The sequence below is a fragment of the Puma concolor genome, chromosome A1 (genome assembly GCF_028749965.1).
Source record: "Puma concolor isolate L17-30 chromosome A1, mPumCon1.1.hap2, whole genome shotgun sequence".
In the NCBI taxonomy this organism is placed as follows: Eukaryota; Metazoa; Chordata; class Mammalia; order Carnivora; family Felidae; genus Puma; species Puma concolor.
Genome location: NC_141667.1, coordinates 50,886,444 through 50,914,436, shown reverse-complemented (window position 1 = coordinate 50,914,436; position 27,993 = coordinate 50,886,444). Strand labels below are relative to the sequence as shown.

The 27,993-nt window shown below is 40.2% G+C and overlaps 1 protein-coding gene across 12 annotated transcripts in view; it reads left to right on the top strand.

Moving 5' to 3' along the window:
- EBF1 (EBF transcription factor 1) overlaps positions 1–27,993 on the top strand; it is a 389,133-nt gene that overhangs the window by 227,262 nt on the left and 133,878 nt on the right. For all 12 annotated transcript variants that reach the window (XM_086705112.1, XM_086704851.1, XM_086705046.1 and 9 more), the window contains exon 7: positions 17,965–18,046. In XM_086705112.1, coding sequence (XP_086561238.1) covers positions 17,965–18,046 — 82 coding nt within the window. The remainder of the gene's footprint in view (positions 1–17,964; positions 18,047–27,993) is intronic.

Sequence of the window (27,993 nt, the reverse complement as noted above, 5' to 3'; positions counted from 1 at the left end):
GGGAGAATCTGGACAGTTTTATTGGAGGAAGAATAATTCTTAGCCAGACCTGGAAGGATGGAGGGACTTCTCTCTCTCTTGGAGAGAAAGGCACTATAGGCAAAAGGAATGACTGAACTAAAACTTGGAGGTTGGAGAGGATTCTTCTTTCCCAGTGAAGATGGGTCATGCATATTATGTTTGTGGGCTCATAAAGTTATTCTATTTTGAGACCAAGACCAATATAGTTTTCTGCACGTCACTTGAATAAAATGGAGTATAGATGAGAAGGACTTCTCATGTGCGATTTTTTCATGTTCCAACAGAGATGTGTCTCTTATAGGGAAAATGGAGTGGGACCATGTGTCCCGGACAGTAGAAGGCTATCTATATCCTCAGTGCCTGGAGCTCATCATCTAAGGAACTAGGACAACAGCCCATTTGATCCATTGTCTCATGTCACTCACCCAGCCCCACTCCTGACCTCATTAGGAAGGGTTTATCTCCTATTAGAAGTGAACCAACTATTCAACACTAAGGATCTGTTCCCTTCCTCCTGGCCCCCATCTTTCTGACCAGGTTGTGGATGTCTCAACATGAAGTATGGAGGCATGATTTCTTTTTTCTTTTAGTTTTGTTTTTAATGTTTACTATTTTTGAGAGAGAGACACAGACAGAGAGCAAGCAGGGGAGGGACACAGAGAGAGGGAGACACAGAATCGGAAGCAGGCTCCAGGCTCTGAGCTGTCAGCACAGAGCCCAATGTAGGGCTTGAACCCACAGACTGCAGGATCATGACCTGAATTGAAGTCAGCTGCTTAATTGACTGCCACCCAGGCTCCCCTCCGGAGGCATGATTTCTTAATCTGTGTTTCAGAAAAGGGGAGCAGAAGTTCAGCCTCTACTAAATATTTGTCATTTAAACCATGGTTTCTTTACTTTATTACTTTGCTGCCTGTAAGAAAAAAAATCAGGAAAGAGAAAGAGCAAGTGTAGCACCTTCCAGATTTATTTGATGATGACTTTGTTGTCTAATGGTGACTTTATTTTGATGCATGTATGTGTGCATGTGTGTGTGTGTTCCTCCCATCTTCTTGAGCAAATACGTCTGATGAAGCGTTACTTGAGAAGGCAGCCTGTGTCAGGCAGGTCTACTGTTCTTTTTAAAGAATTGTGGTGTCTCAGCTTCTGAATTTCTTAGGAACCTGAACTAATGCTAGTTTACCACTAGATAGCACACAGTGTAATGCCAGTGTCATATTACAATTAACAGCAATTCTGATGACTGTCATCACTTACTGTGAACAGAGGATCTCCACAAAAGTATGACACCGTTACGACTGCTAATTCAAAAGCATTGTGTGAACTATGACAGACCCTGGTGTGCCTTTTATGCTTATTCAAATGAATAAAGTCTAGCAACTTAAATAGAGTCGAAGGAGAAAAAGTTTTAACTCATTTCTGTAGATGAGCCCAGGAAGGGTCAACCAGGGAAAAAAAGTTGTGTTAAGGAAAGTAATTAAACAGAGGCAGAGAGATTGAATATTAGTGCTTTTACAGAGTAAATGAGGATAAATTCTGTTAATTATATGACTTTTTCCAGTACTAATGTGATAATAAAGTACTCTAATTCTGCAGAGGCTTGTCACAATCCCAGCTGAAGCAGTGACCCTTCCACTAGGTGAGACCAAGAAGCGACTTACAAAGCTTTCTAGCAATAAGCAAGAAATCACAGTTAAATGGATTTTTTTTACACTCTACACAGTTAGTGTGGAAAACCACTACCCAACACTGTCATGAGACTGTTGGTGAATGGACTGTCTTACTCGAGGCATAGAGGGACTTATGCTTACTTTTATATTTAGTTTCTAAGGGAAGACATGTGAGCAATTCAAAGAGTATAAATAGCCCAGTGCAGGATTCTAGTACAACGATTAATAGCACCAAAAAAAGATTGTACTTGGCGTGTTGATGAAATTTTAGTCTTCAGGACTTTAATCTTACAAAAATTTATGGTGTCATGGATGAGTGGGAACTTGTATTAGGGCAACAGAGAAACAAAACTTGATTGTACATAACATTATAATTATGGTGGGAAAACAGAGGAGAGAGTTTGGGGATATTTGGGAAAGTCAGGGTGGTGCCCCAGTGCATGGGATACTTGTACTGTGTCTTGACTGTTGAGTAGTTGTTTGGGTGAGAAGGATGGGAGAGGGAAGAGGAATTATGCAAGGAGAGAGCTGCAGCATGTGCAAAGAGGCAGAGTTGGCAAAGCAGAGACTGTGTGGAGGGGAAGGAGAAGTGGTCCAATGTAGCTGCAACATAAGCTGGGAGGCAGAGTGAGAGAAAGAAAGTCACAGATGTAGGTTTGGTCCAGATTATGAAGGAAAGGGGTGCTACAGAGGTGGAAGGAGGCTTTAATTTTTTTTTTTAATGGATAGGCATGTGCAAAGATTTTAGCACACAGTGTCTAAGGACTGAGACAAATTCAGTCCATATCAGTTGCACTATATCAGTTGGTGCATCTCCTGGTAGCACAGAGAACGTGGGCTCCTGGAGAGCTTTGTTCCAGCTCTCAGAGCACAGGCTGCCAAGGGAGACTGCATTCAAATCTTGTCTATACCTGCCGTGAACATTAAGTAACTTGGTGGGCAAGTTACTTAATTTCTCTGTGATTCAGCTGTTTTCTTACTTGCAGAATTGAGGCAGAGTTGGAGGGTGGATGGGTGGGCAGGGAATTGCAGGGTTCCTATGAGGATTAAAACGAAGTATGCACTAAGGACGGTACCTGGTACATAGTAACTATTCAATAAATGTTAGCTGTGCTTTTACTCATTACTTTTCTTCTAAAGCCTAACCACTTAGTAGAGTATTTAGTAAAAACTAGGTAAAAACTTAGTAAAAGCTAGGCTACTTTGGAGCCGTCTTTCCCTTAAAAGGAGTATTACCCATGATCAGAAGAAAATGACTCCTGAGTCATCTTGGTTAAGAATCATCACATTAGAGCTTGCATGCAAACTTGATCCCATGGTTCAAGGAAAAGTACATGAAATCGCCTATTTTCCCAGGCCATTGTTCCATTTGAGAACAATTTATCATCATCATTATGTTTGTAAGGGAAGAGACTTCTTGGTTAAAATAAGACTCGAAATACCCTCTGGGTTCAGGGAAATGGATCTGGAAGTAGACTGGAATTCAAGAAGATGCAGTGGTGTCTCTCTACAACTCTTGGCCCTAGTTGGGGGTGGGGGAGTTGTGTCAGGTTTTAGTCAGGGGTCTCTTCATTACCATGGCAACCGTCAGTAGCAGAGCCTAGAGTTTTCTCAGGAGGAGAACTTGGGGACCTCTCCTCCAGCCTTTCATACCCAGCTGCATCTTCTTCTAAGCCTAATTCTGTGCTTTGCTTTAATGGGAAACCAGTCCTTTATCACCATTTTATTTCTCTCTTCCATGTTGTGTGGGTCTTCCTTCCATACTTAAGGATCTAGCTTTGAGTCCACTGGGAAAGATGTTAAAGGCCAGGTGTATATGTTTTTGGCAAGGAGGTCCCATCATAGTGTCACTTTAACAGGTGGGCACTTAAATATTGCTGGGACAAGATTTTATTTTCATGTGTCACTCTACAAGGGGATCTACAAGGGGATCTTAGCTAGACGTGCTAAGGAGAAAGTCCTTTCACTTAGTCATTGTTAAAAGTTAGAAAAATCAGAAAATTGGTAATCCCATCCATTCACTTACTTGTTCATTCATTTAGCAAATATTTGACTGCCAGATGCCAAATGCTCTAAGGTTCTAGGTAAAAGTGATGGGGAATGGAGGAGGCCCATTGAGGGAGGATGCAGGGAAGGCATCCCTGGGGAGATGATGTCAAAGGGAGACCTAAAAGATGAGAAAGAACTAAGGCCAGATCATTTTAGGTCCCAGAGTGGGAAGGAACTTGGCGTGTTTGTGCAAGTAAGAGGAAGTCCCCATGGCTGGAGTACTTAGGAATTGGAACAGAGGCTACTACTAATCAGCTGGATGACTTTGGCCATGCCACTTGATCTCTGTGAGGCTCAGTAGACTCATCTATCAAATGTGGGTGATTTTACCCACCCCTACCACGTCCTTCAAGGTTTTTTGAAGACTGATTGAATAAAAGTTAGAAAAAAAATATTTTTAAGTGAAGCATGGTTTTAAAATTGTAGCCTGTTTTTTTTTTTTAACTATTGATTTAGGGAAGATTATTACTAATAGAACTTAGCACAAGTTTGAATATCTGTTTTTCATCCAAAGAGGTTTATTCCTATAATACTGGAAGGCTGCTCTAATCACAGAGTTTAATTTCTAACTGGGTCCAACCATAAACAGTGAGCCCAATAATATAGTCTTGCTCTCTTTTATGGACGGTATCCTGACCTCAGATCTCAGTTCTGCCATTTATGGTTGGGCTCTTTTACCAACCTCACTGGCTTCAGTATATTTATCTGCGAAATGGGGATATTATTAGGACCTAATTAATGGGGTTGTGGTAAGGATTCATTGGAATGATTCCTGTAAATGCCTGTGCCTGGCACATGCTGAGTGAAGTGGGGACTCTTTATGTGAAAATAGGAGTGATTCTTATGCCAGTGAGGCCTGAGCAGATTCAAGTGTCCTCTCACTAAAAGTAAGAAGGGATAAATTTGCTTATACTGGGTTGATGGTGTTTTCTTTCATAGAGAAAGTTCCAAATTGCTGACTTTTGAGGTCACAGACTCTTCAGAAGCTGGAGGAAGGCACCGAGTCAGGTGTTTTGTTTCCTACATGGTTAATTGGTTGTAAAATGCTACTAAAACTTACTGCTTCTGAGTGAATTAAGTGCCCTGGGAAATCCAGCTGTGAACAGGAGGGCATGGGAGGTTTTTCCTGGGTCTCTCTATTCGCTGTCTGTGGACAGCGCATGCTGGTAAATATGCACTGCCTTCACTTTTGCTTCCGGCTGCAGGTACTTTTCCGAACCTTCCCTTCACCCAACCTGCTAGCTGCCAAAGGTCTGGGAGAAAATCAAGCTTGACCACATCTGGATTTCAGGTGGCAAGGATTCTCAGCAATAATAAAACAAAAGAAAACAAGCCATTGGTTTAAAAGCAAGAACTACTTTTGTTTTCTTAATGAGAGGAGTCCCATTTAGCAGAGCCACAGGGGTTCTTCTTTCATTATAACTTTTTAAAACTCAAAGTTGGGCACAAAGAAGGCCTACCCTAGCCTCCCAGACAAACGAGTTGCTGCTACTTCGGTTATTATAGCTTAGAACAAGAGATGCAAACAGGGACCCCTCTCTCAGATTTGTTTTGTCTGGCCTGTATATCGCCTGGAAGACTGGCACATTCCGCACTTAACAACCTATATTTCTAGCTTCTCTTGAGAGGGGAGGCTCGGGCAACACTGTCCTTATGTTCTCCATGGAGTCAGTTGACTGGAGGATAACTGAGGCTGTCCATTGTAGACAAGGGATTTACTCTTCCATTCATATAGTTTCTGGTACACTGTCTGTGGTTGTACATGCAGCTTAGTTCACACATTGATGTTACCTACTTGGAATATATTATATATTATATTGTATAGAATATATTATTATATGTATTATACCTACCAAGTATATTAATATATGTATAATATATATGATATATTAGATATAATATATTCCAAGCAGGTAACATCAATGTTTGAACTATATATATTATATATATATATAGTATATATATACTATATATTAGTGACTTAAGAAGAGGCCATAGGATATTGAAGTTGTATAGCCTGAAGTTACCAGGGCTTGACAGAATATAATATTCTCTTTCTTTTACACACTTTTTTGGGACCCTCCCTTCTGCTACCTTCTCAGCTTCATCATTGTGTCAGCATATCCATCTTTACACCTCCACCTTTTATGGAGACTGATGTTTGATGTTAGCTCCCCCTATCTTCTCTCCTGCCCACCTATCCCAGGGATAGGATCTCTATTAGATGGGACAAGGGATTATATTCTATTATGGATTCATCTCTTAGTACAGAGTTTCTAAGCAACCCTAGCTTTCTATTTTTCTAGGTTCAATTCTAGTAGACCAGGACCCAATGTTTTTTTAGCCACCCAAACAAGCCAGACCTGTTTGTGACTAGCCAGACCTGGATCATAAGCACCACTAGCCAGACCTGGATCTAGCCAGGTGACTAGCCAGACCTGGATCATAAGCACTACTCTCGTCTAAGCTTGGAATGAGTTTGTGCTGCTGAAATACAAGGACTCTTGGGTGATGGTGAGGAAGTTTTTCAAAAGGAGAATAGAGGACAGTTATCAAAATAGGGGGGAATGGATTCTGGGCAGTCAATTCCCAGACTCCTTCCACAACCTGTGAAAACCCTGGACCCATTCTACAGAAAAGTGTTACAAAAATTTGGATGCAATGTTGAGGTGTTCAAGAACTCCAGTGTATCATCCACTAGTCTCTAGGTTAAGAATATCTGGACTAGATCATCTGTAAGTTCTCATTCCATTCTAGTGTTCTTTGTTTTATTAAATTTTTGACCAATTTTCATGATAACAGCTTCTTTGGAGTTTTGTTTCCAGTGTTTCAGGTTTAAGCTGTTAGAGAGTGACATGTGGTAGGGAGAGCAAGAGGGTATGACCTGTGAGCTACAAAGCACCCTCAGAAAGACTAAATTGTGTCATTGTTCGTCTACAATATTGCTTTAGTTTCATTTTCCATCAGCATCCTTATGATATCATGATAAATAGTGCTTAATAAAGTGTCAGATTCTATTTTGCATTATGATTTTAAAATGATAAATTTCTTTTTATATTTTTATGGACTAGAACACACAGACTTATTGGATCATTATAATATAAACTGGAATAATTTGGAGCTCATAAGATTATTGTCAGTGCTCTATGGGCATGATGCTCACTGGTCATTTTTATTTGGAGACTGATCCTGAGCTTTAAATCCAAATTAAGGAGTCACTTGTTTTTGTCTGAACTTGGCTTGTGTGATGTGTTGGAATGCAGTAATTTTTTTTTCCATGAGAGCCTTTGCTCAAATTAAATTTATTATCCCCAGTGGTGTGTGAGCCGAGGATGGGATGCTGAGATTGAGCCGGGGAAAGTGTCCAGAAAAGTGAACAGACAAATGGAGTGGATTTTTAAAAGGATGATGATGATTTAAACAGGTTTCAAAAGAATTTTCATCTTTAGCAAGACTATGATTTTTCTCTTGGGACACAGCTTTTCAGCCGATGGCTTTTTTCTTTTTTCTTTTTTATATTTTTGGTAGAAAAGTGAGATTGTTTCTTTTCTTTGAAGCAAAAATTTGTCAAATAGCTGCTTACTCTGGCAACCAGAAACTCCTTTATTTTTCTGTGGCTTGTGCTGGAGATGAGGTGGAATGGGTGAGGAGAATTCAATTGTTCTTTTCATTCAGAGGTGATTTGACATAAGTTATTGTGATGAGTTTCAGTGACACATGATTAGATGTCTAGCTCTTCTCTGCAATTCACTATTACTGATGCATAACTCCATCATTGCATTTATTACATAGTATTAACATTACTGTTGATTTTTAAAAATAAATTAGGTATTAATTCTCAAGGTTCAATGTACATGAAAATTATTTGAGTATCTTACCCCCTAACTTACTCCCACCAAGGTGAGTTTCCCAGATAATTCTGATGCAGGTGGCCCTGGGAAGTATACTTTGGTGAGCCTCCATAAAGGCAGGAACAGAGTTGTCTCTGTACTTGTGCTTAGCACATAGTGGGTGCTTAGTAAATACTTACTGAGTGAAAGATGGGCTGAATGAATAAATGGATGAGTTAAGGATGCACTCTGAACCAAGAAATAGCAAACCATCAAGAGCTTTAATCACTGGTTTTCAACAAAGTCATTAGAAGGTTATGTAAAATTTTGGAGGGAGAAGATACATTTCATATTATTAGTTACATGTCCTTTTGTACCTTTGGGTTATGCTTAAATGTTTTAAGAACAATGGCAAATTTAATTTAGAGATAATATTTTAAACTTTGATGTTGAGAATTGTTTTAAGTAGGAAATTGAGGACATTGATGGTGTGGAATCTGCCCAGTTGATAGTCTTTTATGAATTATGCATATGTGAAACTAATAAATGATCTACATTTTACAAAGTGTAAGATGGGTAGCTCTTAACTCTTCTCATTTGAATTAACTGGCAAATCTAGAGCAAAAAGGCTTTGGCAAAGACACTCATCATTTTTAGTTCTTAATTTATCCATCACAGTATGGGGGCAACGTTCCCTAGGTTCTATGCTGAGTGACATTTCAGTTTTTACAACAATAAAGTTGTTTATTTTTCTTAAAGTAATCCTACTTACAGAAAATTGAGAAAATATAGGGAAAAGGGAAAGAAGAACAAATAATCTTTGTGCTATAATTTAAAGTTACTGCCATTAATATTTACAGTCAATTTAAGTCAGATATGCATTTTCTGTTTTCTATTATGCAGCCATACTAGGTGCTGTGGAAAATAGAATGGCACTCTAAAAGTGTCTGCAGTGTTATGGAGAAGCACATGATTACTTAAGTACCTGGAATACAATACGTGAAGACCAATTGTGACAAGAACTGTAACAGAATGTTGGAGGAAGTGGTTAATTCCAGCTGGGGTATTTGGGAAGGTTTCATGGGCTCAGGGCATTTAAGCTGCTTCTGTAAGGAAAAGTAGAATTATGGGAAGCTGAGATGGTATTGAAATTAGGGAAGGCATTTCAGGCCCAGGAATGCAGCCTATGGTGAAGGCAGGAAGGAAACTTTATGTTCAGGGCACAGGGTGTAACTCAATGTGACTGAAGCAAAGAATGTTGGAGGGCCAATGTGTCTGGAAAGGTAGAATGTGGACATCTGTGGGAACTTTGAAAGATTCCCTGATCCATGGCTATTCGACCTTTCTTGGCAAATACTCAAATACCCTATTGTCATAAGAGTCAAGAAGTTTTCCTGGAAGTTTGATTTTAAGTGCTTTCCTTCTCTTTTATTTTTCTTTTGGAGGAAAACTTGAACCAAAGTAATTATGATCTTAATACAATTGGTATTAAAGGAGAATAATTGTACATGTTAGGCTTTTGAGGAATATTTGTCAGTTGAGCAAGTGAATGGTACTGAATGTTTATACTTCATAACATCTCGAAGAAAAAGTGAGTTGAGTGTCCAGAAAACCCATATGCTTCAGTTACTCTGGATTTGAACTTTTTGATCTCTCTCTGACATCTGTCACCTTCACAAGGGAAATTAATATCGAAACCTTTTGAGGACTCGGGAGGAAAAGTGAAATTCTAACATCAGATTCTAAATGAATCTGCTTTAAAATTTTAAACACAGGGGTGTTAAACAGAGGGGTATTAAAAGCCTTTGATTTTCAACCTGTGGCTTTCTGTCTGCAAAAAAGACATTCAAAGATAGTGACTAGTGGGACTGGTAGCTACATAATGTATGAATAAACCCTTGAAATGGTGTTCATTGACTCCTCCCAAGAGACCCAGATTATATTGGTTTCGCTTTGGCCATCATTCTCCAAATTTGGTTTGGCTCTATTACCAGACCCACCCACTGAGTAGGCCTTCATTATAGTTAAAATCCATTTGAAACAGGCAAGAGTGGTCATGGGCAAAATTGAAACAAATTAAAATTTATAATTGGGAATATTCTAGTGACAATACCAGAAATTTTTATGTTGACTTTATCTCTAATTTTGAATGAATCTGAAAATGGTAGTAAGAGTATAGTCAGACATAGTCAGTGATGTGTGCTGCCATATAATATAATATATACATAACATACGAAGGACTGTAGTTTAGTGGATGTGGGCTTCAAACCCAAACTGCCTACATTCAAATCCCAGCTGTACTACTTACTAGATAGGAAACCTTGGGCAAATTACCTAAGTATTTTATCTCAGTATCATTGAGATGAGAATAGCGATAGTACTTCATAGGGTTGTTGTGAAGAGTAAATGAATTAATACATTTAAAGCACTCAGAACAGGGCCTCCACACCTCCACATGGTATATTCATGTATTTGCTATAATAACTACTAAGTGGAGGCATTGAGGCTCCTCCTATCTCATTTTTTATGCTTGGCTTTCTGGAGCAGGACATTGTTATTGAAGCAACGTTGCTACTCTCATTTGCCTCTTTTCTGACCTGGAGAGGGAGTCTCACTAGTGACCCAGGATTCCAAGACCTGATGAATGTCTCAAGTCTTATCCCCTGGTCTGCAGGAGTTCTGTGCTGGGTGATTCCTTGAAGATCACGTTCCTTGTAATGAAAAATGGTTTAAGACAGATATGTCTTCAGTCTGTCCCGAGCCCCGAGAAAGACAAACATACACTTGAGTTTGTTATCTACCTCATTCCTGCCAAGGGCCAGTGTTTGTACCTTAATGCACTTTTGGCGAGAAACACTTGGCACTTGAGTAATCTTTGTAAAAGAGGATCCCTGAAGATGAACGCCTTCTCTACAACACACAAGCTTATAACTTGTTGGATGTGTCATACTTTCTCACTTAATTTCCAGTCAAACCTTGTAGTTGGCGTTAAACTGCAGCATCCTTGCTCTCACTTCCCTTCTCTGTCATTTCTAAAAAGTTTCAATTTATTCTTTCCAGATTGGTCATTGGTTATTTGTCCCCCTCTTTCCCTTTTCACTGTCCTGATGCTTTTTCCTAGCTTTCAGACTTGACTTCTAGCATAGGAGATCTATGTGCAATGAATGCTTTTTCTTAAAGCTATTTTTATTTATTTACTTATTTATTTTTTAAATGCTTACTTATTTTTGAGAAAGAGAGACAGAGAGAGAGAGAGAGAGAGAGAGAGAGAAACTGGGGGAGGGGCAGAGAGAGAAGGAGATACAGAATCAGAAGCAGGCTCCAGTCTCTGAGCTGTCAGCACAGAGCCCCACATGGCGCTCAACTCACGGACTGTGAGATCATGACCTGAGCTGAAGTCGAACACTCAACTGACTGAACCACCCAGGTGCCCCCTTAAAGCTATTTTTAAATTCTTTCATCTGCTGCTATTCTATCCCAATACCTTACATTTATTTATTTATTTATTTATTTATTTATTTATTTATTTATTTATAAATTCTTGCCACTAATTATGTCCTTTCATCAAGGCCAAACTCTGAGGTAACAAATGCTTCTCAAGTTGATCATGTTCATCCTTTCAGGCTGAGAATACTTTCCAGAAATGCCCAAGATCTGAGGGATCTTGGCCAAAGGAAAAAGTAAACTCCTTGAAGTCAGTAGCCAGTAATACGGGCAGCCACATGCTCTCCCCCAGGGATCCCCAATATAGTGCCACAACTTGGTACCATTCCACCTTCCACTGTGGGGCGAGAGAAGAGAATTTGCTTCATCTGCAAAGAATCCCCTCAGGGTTCTTGTTTCTTTCTTTCTTCATTCCTTGCTCTCAAACAAAACTGCAGGGGTTTGAGTCAAGGCAGATACTCTTTCACTAGTGCATTTTAATATCAGAAAAGAAAAGGTGGTCAGCCTGGTGGTGAGAGACCTTTGCCCTTACACAGGTTTGGCCTCCTCAGCCCGCCCTTGTGGCATCCTTGGGATTTTGGCAGACTTATGGGTATCATATTTTCACATGGATGAACTGTACTCTACAACTTCTTCTGTGTACCAGGAACCCAGAAGTGTTGGCATTGAAAGTAGAGGTTTTTCTTTCTAGCTGTTTTGGCTCCTCTGTTTTCAAGGGAGACCTATTTTTCATGGCTGTGGCCATGGGAGTCTTGTTTACCTCTTCACGGATGATGACGATGGGACAGTGATGGCGTTTCTGAAACAGCCCCTGGCAACTTGAGAGGTCTGGGTAGGGATAGTTGCCTTCTGGTTAAACACTTTCAATTTGGGAGAATACTCATACTCCTGGAAAGTCTTCCTTGGGTATGTCTGGGCAGTAGATTTGATCATGGAGGCAGGCGGTTCTATGCTTCGGTATCAAAGCAGAGATGATGGGGCAGTCTAAGGAAAGGACTTCTCCAAAAAGGCCCTTTGATTCGTGAGGCATTTCCCTCTGTACCCTCCAGTTAGCGTGTGTGCGAGCAACTTGAACTTCACACAGAAGGGGCCCCACAGTTGTTTCCACACAGCTGTTTCCTGCACTGGGGGAGAGTGAGTCTCCGTGTCCTGAATCTCTTTGGCAAGGATCATCTGCCACATAACCATCTGTGGGCATAAGTCAGAGGAACTTTTGGGGAGCCTTAAGACTGCAAATGGGGGTTTTATGTCTTGGTTTAGGTGTGCCTTGATGCTTTTCTTTTCCAGCCTAGACATTATGATAGCAGCTGAAAACATCCAAACGTGATTTTTCAGAATTTGGGTGGAGGAGGTAAAAAGTCAACCTGCTCACCCTAGATCTATTGCAATGCTTTGCATAATATTTAATGATGTACAAGCTGTCGCCTAATGGTCGGTTTTACTGTGTGTGCCCTTCAGTTCTGACTAGCTGGAGTCCTCCATGATTTAAGCTGCTACCTCTCTCCTTTATGTGTCTTGGCCTTTGGGTAAAACTGCTCTAGTCATTATTGTCTCTCTTTGGTTTCTTCTTTTTTCTTTTTGTAGGTCATTCAATGAAATCTGTAGTTCTCGTCAGTTACACAGGTCTTTGCTTCTTTTCTTAACCTTAACATTCAAAGACAGAAGAATACTTTTTGTACCTGAAAATCTGAACATTCTTAGTGCTAGGCAGTGAGCAGTTGCCATAAATAAATGATGATGAAAATAATTATCTCTTTTTCTATGCCAGGTACTATTTAAACATTTCACATACGTTACTCATTTTATTCTCAATAACCCTCTAAAGCAGGTTCTGTTATTTCCCACATTTTACAGATGAGAAATTTAAGGTACAGGGAAGTTAAGTAATTTCTCTAAAGTCACACAATTAATTAAACAGTAAAGTTAGGATTATGACAAAAGCCACACAGGGGTCCTGGAGAGAAGTACTGTTATTTTCATGTTTTCGTAAGGCCACTGCAGAAATTTACCCGTGGGGATCTTATCTCCAACCCAAGTTCTTGTCCAAAATTCTCTACTGTTGTCTTTATTGTAGAATGTTCTCATTTCTATCCCTTGGCAGTCCTGGATTCTGTTTAGGTGAACAGATTTACTAAAAACCCACTGGGTTCTGAGTCTTGTGTCATGTTCTGGGTATACAGAGATGATTTTTATTATTGTTGTTATTTTACATCCTCATATAGATGGATCAAAACATGTTGGCTACGTCAAAGAATTTTCCTTTTGGGGGAGCCTAGAGGTATCTTTGGTATCTAGTACTCTGCTAGTCACATAGAAGAATTCCCAATGTACTATCTATTGGTTGGTAAAATGTGACACAAGTAAACCATTGAATAAGCAATTTTGTTCTACAAATGTGTGTGTTTGGTTCAGTGAATGTTCAGTGATGAGCTAATGTTGTACATTAGCCTGACTGAGGAACCTAAATACAACTTTTAATAGGCTGTCACTTTTGGTTTTATGACCACCACTTTCCTAATTTTTAGTATTCTAAAAAGCTCAATGGCTCAACTGTTGAGCTCTTACTGGGTTGGCTTTTGAAAAGCTACATTATCTTGAAAAAAATCATACAACTAGAAGTCAGAACATGTGGGTTGTAGTTCCAGCTGTTGTAACTATTATAACTGTGTGGCTATTCTCATGTCTTCTGATCTCTCAATTTTTTCATATGTGCAATGAAACTAAGTGATGGTTAAGGTCACTTAGAAAGTCTTGCAATTCATGGAAACAAACATATACCATAAGGAGTCTTTTGACCAATATAGGTTATGAGTTTAGTTTTGACTGTAGATAAATATCTTAATTTTGTTGAGTCTTAGTTTTCTTCCTTTTAAATAGGTTGATGATTCCTGGCATGCTTAATTTATAGGACTTCTATGAGGATTTAGTGAGATACTAGAGATGTAAGTGCTTTGAATCACATAATACACTGTATGAACATAAGATGATATTATTCATATTGAAAGTTACCAGAAAGGTGTTGGGTTTTTTGCCCCACCCTCTCCATCCCCCCCCCCCCCCCCAAAAGACTGGAGTTTGGTTCTGATTGGGCTGTTTCCTGGAGTTTCTGGAACTCCTTGGAACTCTACAGGGTCAATAGGGGCTTTGTCCTGTCTCTAGTTCATTTCCCACGGTTCAAATAAGGCTGTCACACTCTTTCTCCTGACAACACTTTATCAAACATATCCGCCACACAAAATGTGGTAATTCATGAGACAAAATTGAGGTTTTGAGTTACAATAACCTCCGCTTTGTTAAAAGCCCCCTGAGAATCTGAGATCTTCTCCATAGGCCAGCAGACATGCATGCGTCCCCCGTTTACAAATGCCTTAAAAACAGCCTGATAAATCATCCCCAAAATGTGTGTGCTACATCTAACTCTGTCCCTCAGTGGGGATATTTTTAACTCCTACTTCTAAGTCCTCTCAGTTCCTTTAAGGAAGTGCGATCCGAAAGGGTCAGGCATTTGGCATGTACTTAGGGGAAACTTTGAAAGAATTCCTGAGGCTCCCTCTGGGGTAAGGCTGGCTTTCCCCAAAAGAACAGGCCCTTCAGAGCGTCTTTGCCACATAAGGGCTTGTGTGAGGCCCCAGGCACCCGTTGATGCCGTCTCTTCCCTGCGACAGATGGCCAAGCCTTCAATTTCAGCAAGCGATCCACTGTGGAGAGGGCGGGCAGGAGATTCTGGCAGCATGCCAGGTGACAGGGCAGCTTAGGGTAACAGGGATCCGGTGTGTGCCCGGCATAGCTTTTGTGCTAACGATGGGCTGCTGACAGGCACCTCGCCCCTGCTCATCGTTAAGGCAGAAGATCCCCTGCTCCCTTGATTCTGTTTCTCTCTGGCAGAGCTAGCGTCCTGTTTGCCTGCCTTTCAAAATCCATTTTGGCACCAGATGGCCCCCCTCATGGTGGCTAGCAGTTGTCTGACTTGAAGATGCCAGAGGGTGTGCTGACAGCTTCTTCTAACACAACCTGAATCTGGCTGTCGGTCTGGGCTCAAATGTCTAAAACACACACCCGCGGCAATATTATCAGCCCTGGGGAATCAGGGGTGGGGGCACTGGAGGGAGAATGGCGATGATGTCTCCCTCCACAATATTTATGCTACTGGTATGGAAATAATAATACCAATACTTATTCTTATTTGTACACTTATTGGCACAAATGCCATTGTGGTGCAATTACTGTTGATGGTATAATTAGCACTAATATCAGTACTTCACTACTTCTGTTATTACTAAAACTACTATAAGCATAATGGTTAAGGACACAGGCTCTGTCCAAATTTGAGTTCCAGACTCACGAGCCTTACGGTAAGTTATTCAACTTCTCTGACCTCAATGTGTTCATCCATAAAATGGGATTGATAGCAGAGGTTATTTAGGGGGATTGAATGGGAAAAATGTATTTGCAGTTCTCAGCACCTTGCTGAACATGTTAAGCACCTAATTCATGGGAGCCGTTATTATTACTGGCCCCATCACCATGCTTACCATGTGTCAGGCATTATCATGGTTCATTTTTACAATTGCCTTATAAGGTAGGGACTGTCCTTATACCCAATTTATAGATAAGGAAAGTGTGGAGCAGAGAAGTTCACCTACTTATCCAAAATCACACAAGCAGTCAGTACCTGTCAAAGTTGGGATGTGAACCCCATTCCGGGTATTTCTAAAGGCTGTGGCTTTTCCTCTGTACCACACTGTTTCTCACTGTCAGTTTCGTGGCAATCAGTCCTCCCCTGAGGCTTGGCGTGGCTTTTAAATATGCCCTTCCAACCAGCTGTGCTTGAAAGAGGCAGCCAGTTTTTACGTTTCAGGTGCCTTTGGCTTAAACCCCAGCAAGATGGCCGACTCTCTCTCTCCCTGAGCTTCACCATTTCAGCTTCTGAAAGCCATGTGTGATCACAGGGCCACCCAGCTCTTGCCTTCTGAGAGCTCAGAGGAAAGGACAATGCTGAGGCACTTGGGGTTATGACCACTCCCTCAAACATCTTTCTCTTTCCAAGTCTGCCCTATTGAAAGGGGACTTGAGTAGGACCAGCTGACTGCTGGCGGGAATGACTGTGCTGTTCTTTGTACTGGGGAAGGGGTGCCAGAGCCCAATTCCATTTTACACGTTTGGGCTTCAGCGGTGTTCCACGAGTCATTTATCTTGTGTGAAGTGTTGATAAACTTTGGCCTCTATGGAGAGAACCTGGAAGTAGGGGCAAATGATTATTCAGAGGTTTCCTTTTATTGATGGGTGGTTGAATGGTGCACGATGTTGAAAGCGTCGTTTCAGGGAAGTGTTTGTATTTTAAAATGTTCTTTTAGTTGACAAAGTTATCGTCACTTTTCAGAGTTACTCCCACACCATATTCTTCTGTTGCCAGATTCTAAGAGACCGGGGAGGAGAGAGATTCTTCTAGGACCTCTCTCAGTTCAGTAGTCAGAAACCAGTTAAATCTCATGTGACTTTGTGCTATGTTCTCCTTACTGAGGACCCCTGTGTTATTTGGTTAATAGACTCTGTGCTCAGAGCTAAATTCAGACTGAGGCATCATGGCTTGATAGTTCTTCACAGACTGTGTGCATTGAGGTGGGAATTTTGTACTCCAGTGTGGGAAAAGGTGACTTGAAGTGGGAGAAAGGTGAAGAAAAGAACATGCCGGAAAAATTTAACTGACTGGCATTTTAATGCATTCTGGTGTTTTGGGGAAATATTTGGGCCTGAAATCTGTAGGCCTAAAAGTAAAAGGGAATGGAGAACTTAGGGTGGCTTTTAAAATGCTTCTTTCGGGGCGCCTGGGTGGCGCAGTCGGTTAAGCGTCCGACTTCAGCCAGGTCACGATCTCGCGGTCCGTGGGTTCGAGCCCCGCGTCGGGCTCTGGGCTGATGGCTCAGAGCCTGGAGCCTGTTTCCGATTCTGTGTCTCCCTCTCTCTCTCTGCCCCTCTCCCGTTCATGCTCTGTCTCTCTCTGTCCCAAAAATAAATAAACGTTGAAAAAAAAAAATTAAAATGCTTCTTTCCCCAAACATGAGCAAATGAAGAACATATAGATTGCCAGCATTAATCTCCTAATAGTACATCTTTGATACCTGCTGTCTTTGTGTAATGGACTTTAACAACTACAATGAAAGAAATAAGTGATAAGGTCACCATCTAATTTATCATCCATAACAGGACACTTTTGAGAGTTAACGTGGGTACCATAATATTTACGGTAATATAGCTGGTGTAAACTGGGATTGTTCCTGGGAAATTGGGACTTTTGGTCACCCTAGCAAGTAAAACCCATGAATCTCACCCTAGAACCAACTCAGGGACCAAGGTGGCAGTGAGGTTCTGATTCATTCGCAAAATAGCTTTTGTCTATAGTAGGCAGTATAAGAAAAACATATAGGAAATACTTGAGAAGTCAAAGGACTTCAGTCAGTATGTGAATCTTATCTACTTCTCGTGGGTACTACTAATTAGACGATTTTATTTGGAGATGCTGAAATAAAAAGTGTTTACCCATATTCATCCAGCATACATTTTGCTGGTTCATCATCTGTTAATTTACGGGGCTTAAATTACATGTTGTTGGGGACCATGAGTAATTCTCAGGCAATTACACCCAATTGGAACCTACCTTAAATTACGGTGAAGACTTTCCCTCTGTCTGAGTAAAAATACTTCCTTGGGGGCTTAATTCTTTTGTGAGATCTGTTGGCAGCACTAAAAGCGTTTCTTTCACAGAACAAGTCCAGCTTGGATGCAAAACAAAGGCTAAAGTTTTCAACAAAATAGTGACTCTAACACCATTCTAAATATTTCAGAAAATCTGCGGAGAATAGAATGCACAGCCCAGACGCGGCTTACTACTTTTTCTCCCCCCTTCCGTGTCAGGACTGAAATGCTAACCATGATAATTTGTTTCTCCACAGGTTCTTCTTGAAATTTTTCCTCAAATGTAACCAAAATTGCCTAAAGAATGCAGGAAATCCACGTGACATGCGGAGATTCCAGGTGGGTTTGTCTTGTCTTTCTTAAATTTCAATAATGGCATGAGTATCAGGAGAGGGTAAAAAAAAAAAAAAAAGTCTTAGGCAGAAGAAGATATAGAGTCTAGTTATTTCCCCAGACGTAAAAAGCAGGTGAGGCTCCTGGTCCCCCAGGTCTCTGTGCTCTTGGAGTTGTTTTTATGAAGGAAGAATTGGGACCAAACCACCTGCGTTCACTGTTTGAGAGAGTGATGTCCTTTGAGCCTAGTTTGGCTTCCTGAATGGACTCTTAGGCTTCAACCGCTTCAGGGTAAGTGAAGTACATAGAAATGATGCATTCTTTCTAAAGTTTTACAAGTAGAAAACTCTTAAATAAGATCTTTGTTCTGTTTTAGAATTATGCCCTCTTCTTCCTTCCTTTCTCTTTGTACTCCTCTTCCAATCCTGGAAATTGTCAGCAGTAAGTGTCTATTAAAAATGGACCCTGATGCAGGTGGGCACATCTAGAGTGATATGGGTGACACTCAGTTCCGTGTCAGCAACGTCCTTCTACAGCATGTGTGAAGGTCCTCAAGCAGCAGTCAGATCTGCCACCATATGTGGGTGGTATGTTCACCTCATATAATTATACACTTACTGATGGAAGAAGATGTGAAAGTAAAGTGTTAATTTCGAAGACACAAATGGTAGTTGGGTTTTAGGAAAGGTTGCTAAGTTCTAGATAGTGGTGCTTCTCAAACTCAGAAGTGTCAAGAATGCCCTGGGGATCTTGTTAAACTGCTAATGAGGTCTCAGGTGGGCTTGAAACTCTAAATTTCTAACAAGCTCCCAAGTGATGCTAATGCCATGGACCACACTTTAAGGAGCAAGGTTCTAGACTTGTGTTGCCTTCCATCTCATTTTATGGCTAACTCTTTGCATGATCAATGTTAGTTTTCCTATCAGAGTGATGTAATGATATATATGTCCATATGGTCTTTCAGTGAAAACAGCATGGTGTTTAAAGTATATTGTTGGGTATAGTTCGTCAGCATGAAGTGTAGATTGACGTGTATGATCTCTGAGAGGATCTTGAAGAATTTTAGCTGTACATTCGCACATGGGAGAAAGGGATGGGATGATTCTGAGCATTGATTTTCATTATTGTATTTTATTAAAAAATTTTTTTAACTTATTTATTTTGAGAGAGAGAGAGAGAGAGAGAGAGAATGAACACAAGCAGGGGTGGGGCAGAGAGAGAGAGAGAGAGAGAGAATCCCAAGCAGGCTCCACACTGACAGTACAATACTGAGTTTGAACCCACAAACCATGAGATCATGACCTGAGCCAAAATCAAGAGTCCAGCACCAACTGAGCCACCTAGGTGCTCCAAGCATTGATTTTTAGGTGTCAAGATCTCTTTGTCTCCAAGATGATTTTTTTTGAGAGGTGAGACTTATTAGTCTCATGAAAGAGACTAATAAGACAAATTTGGTAGAAAGAAGACATTCTCTCCCAAGATTCTGAAGAATTTTTGTAAAATCATTTTGGCCTTGCCACCTTTTGTCCTGAGAGATCTGAGGAAGAGAATCCCTGGATTCCTAGTTTCCTGGAGAATGTTTCTCCTGGCTAGTTGCTGACCCCAAGTTGGTAGACTTGGGTGCTTTGCTTCCCACACATGATTTTTTTGTGTGTAGAGTGGGATTAGCTTTGCTGGTAAACAAAACATGTGATGTCACTAGGTGTATATTGCTCAGTGTCTTGAAACATGAGATTGGGTTTCATTATAAACTGTTTTGCAGCTTGCTTTGGCCCCAAGATGAGCCATATATCTATCTCCCTTGACCGAGCCTGGGTTATATCATAGCAAGGCATATCCAGGCACAAACCAATTCATGTTTAATAAACATGTCTAATAGACACATGTCATGACTTACAAATATCAGGATCAACTTTCTTGTGCTTCTCAGGGCAGCAGAGTTAAAGGTAGACTTTAGTGACATTGGGGACCTAAGAGTACTTATATAAGACTTCTGAGGCTTTGTTTTCCCTCATAGGACCTGCTAGTAAAATGTCTAAAGGTCTTAAATTATAGGATGTAGCTCTTATGTGGGATGAGAAACCAACTCAGTCTGTTATTTTTTATAGAGTCTAGAAAGCTTTATTTTTGCAGATAAAATAGTTGTTCTTCACTTAGTAGAAGGGCTACTGAGATGAGGGGGCATGAACTGAATTTCTGGAAAGCTTCAGTTTCCTCAACTCTAAGATGGAGTAAAAATTATCATTCTGCTTATTTTACAACATATGAGTAACAAGGTTTTGTATGCATAACTAATTTGCAAATGATAAAATGTAAATGTAAGCTTTTAGAGAAAGTACTTGTGATAAACTAAAACTGGATCATTATTTCAGTACAGGGTTTCTCAACCTAGGCACAATTGACATTTTAGACTACATAATCCTTATGCAGTTATGGGGGAGGGGAGGTTTGTCCTGCACATTGTAGGATGTTTAACAGTTTGTTACTTGCCTCTATCCATAGAAACTCTTTCATGCCCTAGCCCAGTCATGGCAACCCCAGATGTCTCCAGACATTTGTCAGTGTTCTCTGTCAGTGAATCTCCTAGTTGAGATTCATTGGTTCAGTTCTATACCTGATGACTTCTGACAGACTCTTCCTGGTGACAGTGTCACCATCCCAATGAGTGCTCTCTGTTATAAGGCATGAGAGCTGCCTGACACAAGGTCCATACTGTCCTTCAAATACATATGCTCTTCCCTGTGAGTCTCCAACTGTCCTCAAGTAGGTAGACTCCTCTAAATATGGGCAGCAACCTTGACCACCACAGAGTTAATTTTTGCATTGAAGAATAGCTCTTCCCATCAGCAAGGACAAATTCCTTACTGGATCTCAGATTTAACCTGCTTTGTTCCCATCACCCATTCGTTACTTCCTGGGAGAGGATAGAGGGAACTTGTGGCAGAACGAACACTGACTCATTTTGTTTTGTGTCTGTGTATGTTTACATGTCTCATTAATTATAATTTTTCCACAATTAGCATGTGGTCTTACACATGTTGGCACATGAGTGTTTATGCAATTAGAGAATGGAGAAATTGCCTCAATAAAATTAAAGTAACACCTCAAATAGCCCGACTGAACCTTTCTAGTTTTTCCCCTGGGTTGTTTCTTTCATGTTTATTTCCTCCTGTGTTCTCTGCATCATTTCATGCTTGTAGCCATTCCATCCTTCTTGAACCCATCTTTTCCTCGGATTCCACACAACAACATTCACTCATTCTCAGCCCTTTACCAAGGGATGCTCTTTATTTCCTCTCCCGTAAATGTTGCTCTTCCCTAAGTTTTCTTTAGAGGTCCAGATCTTTTCTCACTTTGTAGGCTCTCTTGAGTATCTTCTCCATTCTCAGCAACTTAACCACTAGTCAGGCACTCATAACTCTTAAGTCAGGCTCCCTGAGACCTGACATCTAGATCCAAACCTAGAAGTCCAGCTGCCTATTGGATACTTCCAGGAGCTTTCACCCAGTGGGCCCCAAACTCCATTGTCATCATCTTTCTTTTCTTTTTTTGTGCTTTCACCACAAGCTGGCTTTTCTTCTTATGTTCCCTATCTTGGTTTACTTCTGATTACATTAAATGCCGGGGAAATGACTGTTTATATTTCTGTCAACATTCAGTGTGTTCCATATATGTGTGTATAAATATACATGCCCAAATGTGTACCTTGATGTACATGTATGGACATTGGCCATGATGATGATGATGATGATGATGATGATAAAACTAATTTATTATATGAGAAGTATTGTGTTAAGTATTTTACATAAGTTTTCATTTTATCTTCACAATATCCCTGTTAGGAATGTGCCAATATTATATTTATGAAATGTAATTTTAGGAATGAGGAACTGAGGCTTAGAGGGGTTAAGGAACTTGTTCAAAATCACACATTTACTAAGTAGGAAGGAGGCAGTGATTTAACTCATCATTCTGACTCAGATGTTATCTAATGTTGTAGAGCAGTAAGGAACTTGTGCAGTATCTATAGGAAGACCCTTATTGCAGAGAAAATAAGGAAGTCTGTCAACATCGAAGAGCCATAGTGCTACCCATGAATGTATGCTGGAATCTCAGGAAAGCCAGCTGCTTGTCTTATAATAGGCCTAAAGATACCATCTGCATGAAGAACATTGGAATACCACCAAAGTTCATCAGGCAGAGAGTGGAGTTGCATGAAAGGAGAAGAACTTGAATATTGTTTCTGAACAGAGCTACAGTGTTGGCCAATTTTTATTTGTATGAGCTTTAGAAAAAGAAGCTACTACTCAGAAGATTGCTTGAGCTTCACCTAACCTAGGGAGGTTTGGGCCACTTCTCCAGAGCCAAAAAGACCCATCACCTAGATGGAACATGAGTAAAGTGGCTCCAGATATCTCAGAGTACTCTGTGACAAAATCATACTGCAGTTCCCAAATCTTAGGACTGAACCAAGAGGGGGAAAGATCAGTCTTCCCTGCAGCTATCCTGGCTGACAGAGATGTGTCATAGAGATACTAGTTGAACGTTGCCTGTGAATAAGGTGTATAATTTCCATCATTTCTCTCATAGTGTACCATTAGGAAGTTGATTTTATGTTATTGTTGCCTCCGAGAAGGGATGAGAAAGTGTCTTTTTGGCAGGAGAAAACTCTGGTCTACCCTTGACATATCAATGTGGCTTTTCCCAGTTCTAAGTTATTGAAAACCTTAGACCTAGAGACATCTGATGGAAAAACGTGCTCTTCTGACTGTTAAATAGGCTCTCTCCAACAGTCATGGATGCCACTTTCCTCTCATCTCATTTTGTATGCTCACCAGGCCAGCCTGATCTTCATACAGCCATGCCAGAGCATGTCTCCTCTGAACAGCAATCAGGGGCCTGTGTAGGTGACTGAGGAGGACATAAGAAAGGTTGTTGATCTCTTGACATGTAAAGACATTCTGTCAAGCAAACTCAGCCTCAGAGCGGCTGAGCTTCTGGTGTGTAAACAGAGACTACTTAATTACACAGGTCATGTCAATTAGTGTGACCTTAGCGTTTTCAAGAAATTAATCACTTTCTGCAGAGCTCAGCTGTGTTCATACTTTAAGGCATTATGGAATAAACCTTGTAGAAAATCTGGTACAATATTTTTTTTCTTCTTCTTCTTAATTTACAATGGGTGTTTTCTTTTGAAATGCCCAGGCTGTGGTTTGGGTAACAAACTTGCTTTAATACAACAGTCGATATAGGCTTCATTCAGTTCTGGTGGGTGTGAAGAAGTAGGGAGGAAGGGAAAAGGTGGGGGTAGGTTAGGATGGAAACAGCTCATGACAGGGAGAAATTCACTGTGACTAAAGAGCCTGTTTCTTCATCTTGACACTAAAAAGATGCTAATGTCAAAGGACGGTGTTAAAACCATGTCACGGGTCTGGTTTCTAACTGACAGGAGCTAGACAATTCCAGGTTAAGATTTAAGTCCTTATCAATAGCTTTCCTTGTTGGGGCTGGCAGCATGAGGATGGTGAGGAAAGGGACAAGAATTGGGTACAAGCTGTCATCACAGTAGATGCCATAATACCTAGGGACTGGTATCATTTCCAAATTCATCTTATCTCTTCAACAAAAATTTTCCATAGGCTACAAATCTATATTCATGTATAGATGTTAGATCTGTGACTATATATGAACATAAATTTAAGACATATTCCTTCCTTCATGCATGCATGCACTCAGTAGTATTTATTGATGTGGTAAATGGTGAGTATATCATGATGAACAAGAAAGACGGGTGTTTGTCCTAATGAAGATCATATTCTAGCTGGGGTCTATTAGTTAGGATGATACTAGCTGCTATAATAAATAGAACAAAGAATATAATGGCTCATACACAACAGGTTATTTCTTGCTCACATAACGGTACAAGGCAGGCGTTCTTGGTCAGTGGACAGATCTTGTACATGAAGCGATTTGGGGACTGGGGCTCTTTTTGTTTTGTGTCTCCACTATCCTCTAGAACTTCATTGTCTCCATCCATCCAGCTTAAGGGTAAAGAGTATATGGAGGGGGCTCATGGACTTCTTAAAACCTGGTCTTAAAAATGACCCTTGTCACATCTGCCCATATTCTATGGGCTAGAAGTCTGTCACACGACCATGTATAACCACAGAGAGACCTGCAAGTATCTACCTGTACAGCCCAAGGAAGAGAGGAAGTGGATGTGTGGGTAACAGTTACCATTGGCTGCTGCAATGTTTACAGATGAATAATTACAAATCATTAAACATTTTCATTATTGCTCTAAAGACAATTAATACTATGAAAGAGAATACATGTGGGATAGGGGATAGGAACCTAATTTAAAGTGGGTGACCAGGGAAAACTTGTGAGGAAGTGACATTTAAGACAAGAGCTAACAGATAAGAATAAATCATCTTGAGAAGAGCCAGAAGAATTTTCTGAGCAGAGAGAACAGCAAGCTCTAAATTCATGTTTATTTCATGTTTATTGGAGGAGACAAACAATCTTCTTTCACTCATTAGTCATTTTGTGTGGGGGATGGGAAACCACCAGGAGAAACCACCAGGTTACTCATCCCGAATTCCCACCAAAAATGTGTTCTTTTAAAAACGATGACATGGGAAATGACGGTAAAAGGCAACTCTCTGCTTGTGTTTTTTTTATGTGTATGTGTGAATTCTGATTCTGTAAATTTTGGAGAATCCTTGTTATTTATTCAAAAGCCCAGAGAGGCTCTGAATCAATATATTATAGGGTATGCTTAGAGGATTCTTAAAATACATGCCCTACCTCTGCGGTTTCAGTCTGTTTTTAAAGGCACTTAAATAAAGAAGGAAATATTTGTATCCTTTTTATTTCTTTCCCACTGTCCCCCACCCCGTTCCATATTGTTTTGACAAATAGCGCATCTCACAATTAAATTCTTTACCAACAGAATGCTAGGGGCCCGAGCTGCAATCACTCTCTTCATACAGAATAATTTCAAGATGCACCACGCTGATTAATTATACTGAAAGCAGCTCTAATGATAGTTTCAGAATACAGGATTAATTCACATAACATGGTAAATACAAATGGTGGATTTTCAACCTGATATATTAAACCATTACAGCTTATTGGGCAAATATGTATCTTGGCATGAGCCTTATGCTGGGCCTTGGCAGAAAATATGCATCACTGAGAAGGAATCCTTATGAATGCGATTTGGTGAGTGGTGGCTCTGCACTTAGGGGAAATAAATTTCTACATTAAGTACAGTCGCTATTGAAGAAATGTAAAATACATTAAAGGATAGATGTTTAAAAGTGTTTGGTTTGATCAGTGTTGCCAGTGGATATTGGTTCTGAGGATGCTTATACTTATTGAGACTTACCAACAAAAGATATCCTTACATTCTATTGCTTTTTAAGTTGTAACTTACAGAGCTCTTATTATGTGTGAGACGCTGTACAAGGTGTTTTGCATGAATGATCTTACTTATTTTTCCTCTGCTCTTTCCCTTGTTTCCTTTGCTCCAAACAAGCATTGGAGCACATTGTCTTTCCTTATTTTCTTTCTTTTCTCTTTCTTGAATACACCAAACTTATTCCTGCCTCAGGATCTTTGCACTTACTAATTCCATCTTCCTAGGAAATTCTTCTGCCACTTCATTGAATAGCTGGCTACTTCTTTTACTCAGATTTCAGCTAAAACATCACCTCCTCAGAGACGCCTTCCTTAATCACCCAATCAAAAATAGATCTCACCTAGGTATCGTTCCATCCGCATTGTATTTTATTCTTGGAACTTTTCACATCCAGAAATTTTCTTTTATTGTTTACTTACTGTTGGAAAACCCCTTTCTGTCCCTGATAAGCACTAAGTTCTTGGTACATTGCTGCTTCTCTAGTATACAGAATAATGCCTGGAGTATAGTAGGCACACAACTTACTCCTATGACTAAGTGACTTATATAAGGTTACAAACTGGTAAGTGATGGAGTTGCAGTTCACATTCAGGACTCTCTGACCCCAGAATCTGAGCTGTTGACTAATATGCTATTTTCTCGCTCCCAATTTTCACATCCTTGTGTCATAGAGTCATTAGTAGAGAACACACATGGCAATTCTGTATGTTTTGGCTCACTGCTACTTAAAATAGCCAGTGGGAACACATAAATGGAGAGCACCTGTTAAATGCCAATGACACCATCAAGAGTCATCAAAGGTATCCTGATCCACAGAGAGGGGAACAAGATTCAGGTCACTGAGGAGCTTTTATGTGAGCATGTGTCACAGTTCAGGAGACAGAAGCTGAGTTTAGTGTCCAAAGGTCCAAATTAGTTTAATGTAAGTATCTGAGGATTTAGAAGTGTCTGCTCTTGTCTTACTGTTAAAATGGGAGATATTTTTGCCTTGAGCCTTAAAGAGTAGATTTAATTCAGTTACTCACTCCCATTCTCCTGCAGTTCTGCTCTGCTACATCCTGTAGTTTCATGCGTCCTCCATAATTTTTAATGAGTTATTTGGGATCTTTCAACCAGATAGAAACTGGCAATCAGGCAGGTTTCAGAAATGATCTCATTCCATATCAGTCAAGGATATTTTAAAGGACAAAGTTAATGAAGACCTAACTCCTAACTGCCACAGACCATTTTTATGTATATAATACTTAAAGTGTAGTCAATCACTTAGACCCCAGAGATGTATACTGGAAGATACCAGCAGACTCAGGAGAGAAAGGACTTAGGCCAGGAGTTTGTATTGAGGGTCCAGAGGCTGTTGTGGGTAAGAACTGGACCTGGAGTCTGAAAGTTTCCCTTCAGGTTTGCCTCTGCTCTTCATTTGTCTTAAGACCTTGAGGATGCTTTTAAACTTCTTGGGGTCAGTTTTCCAAGCCTTAAAAAGACATGTTGGACAAATATGCAGTGTCATAACTACTGAGAATTTCTTTTATCATTTTCTCCTATGAATCTCATGTGACAACCTATTTTTTTTATCCGAATGGCATTTATTAAGAATCACATTCCATTTTAAAATTATTTGAAGCCATGTGACTCCATCAATTCAGAGTTCTTTCATGGGCATGAGATAACCAGTGTTTCCACATGCACATGATTTGATCCTGTATTGACAAAGGAAAATTACTGAATGTATGCTATCTACTGATAGCATGCTATCTTCCTATGGGTGAATTTAGGATTCCCTCTCTGCAGTGTTGTTCCTGTTACTATTTTTGAAAACTCTTAGTTGGAAGTTACTAGATTGGCTGATTTCTTGGGTCTTTTGAGGAGTCTGTAAAGGGTGTTTCAGCAGGCAGGTAGAGTAGAGATTGTGGGCTGTGTAGGGTTGGGAGTAGAAGTTTGATGATATAGACTTCATTTTGCAGAGTAGTTTTAGTTTTAGAGAAAAATGAGAGGAAAGTATAGTAAGTTTCCAAAGACTCCCTCAATTCTTCTCCCCCATTTCCCCTATTATTATTATTAATATTTATTTATTTTTGAGAGAAAGAAAGCACACATGCATGCCCATATGCATGCATTCAAGTGGGAAAGGGTCAGAGAGAGAGAGAGAGAGAGGATCCAAAGCGGGCTCTGTGCTGACAGCAGAGAACCCAGTGTGGGGCTTGAACCTCTGAACTATGAGACCACGACCTGAGCTGAAGTTGGATACTTAACTGATGAGCAAACCGATGTTCCCCCCATTTCTGCTATTATTAATATCTTTCATTAGTCTAATACTTTATTACAATTGATGTGCCATATTGACACATTATTGTAACATAGTATAAAGTTTATGGTTTATACTATTGTTGATTTTTATGTTATGTATTTTATGGGTTTGGACAAATGCATGATATTATGTAGAATGGTTTCACTGCCCTAAAAATACCCTAGTCTCCACCTATTTATCCCTCCCTCCCCCCAAACCCCTGACAACCATTAATCTTTTTAC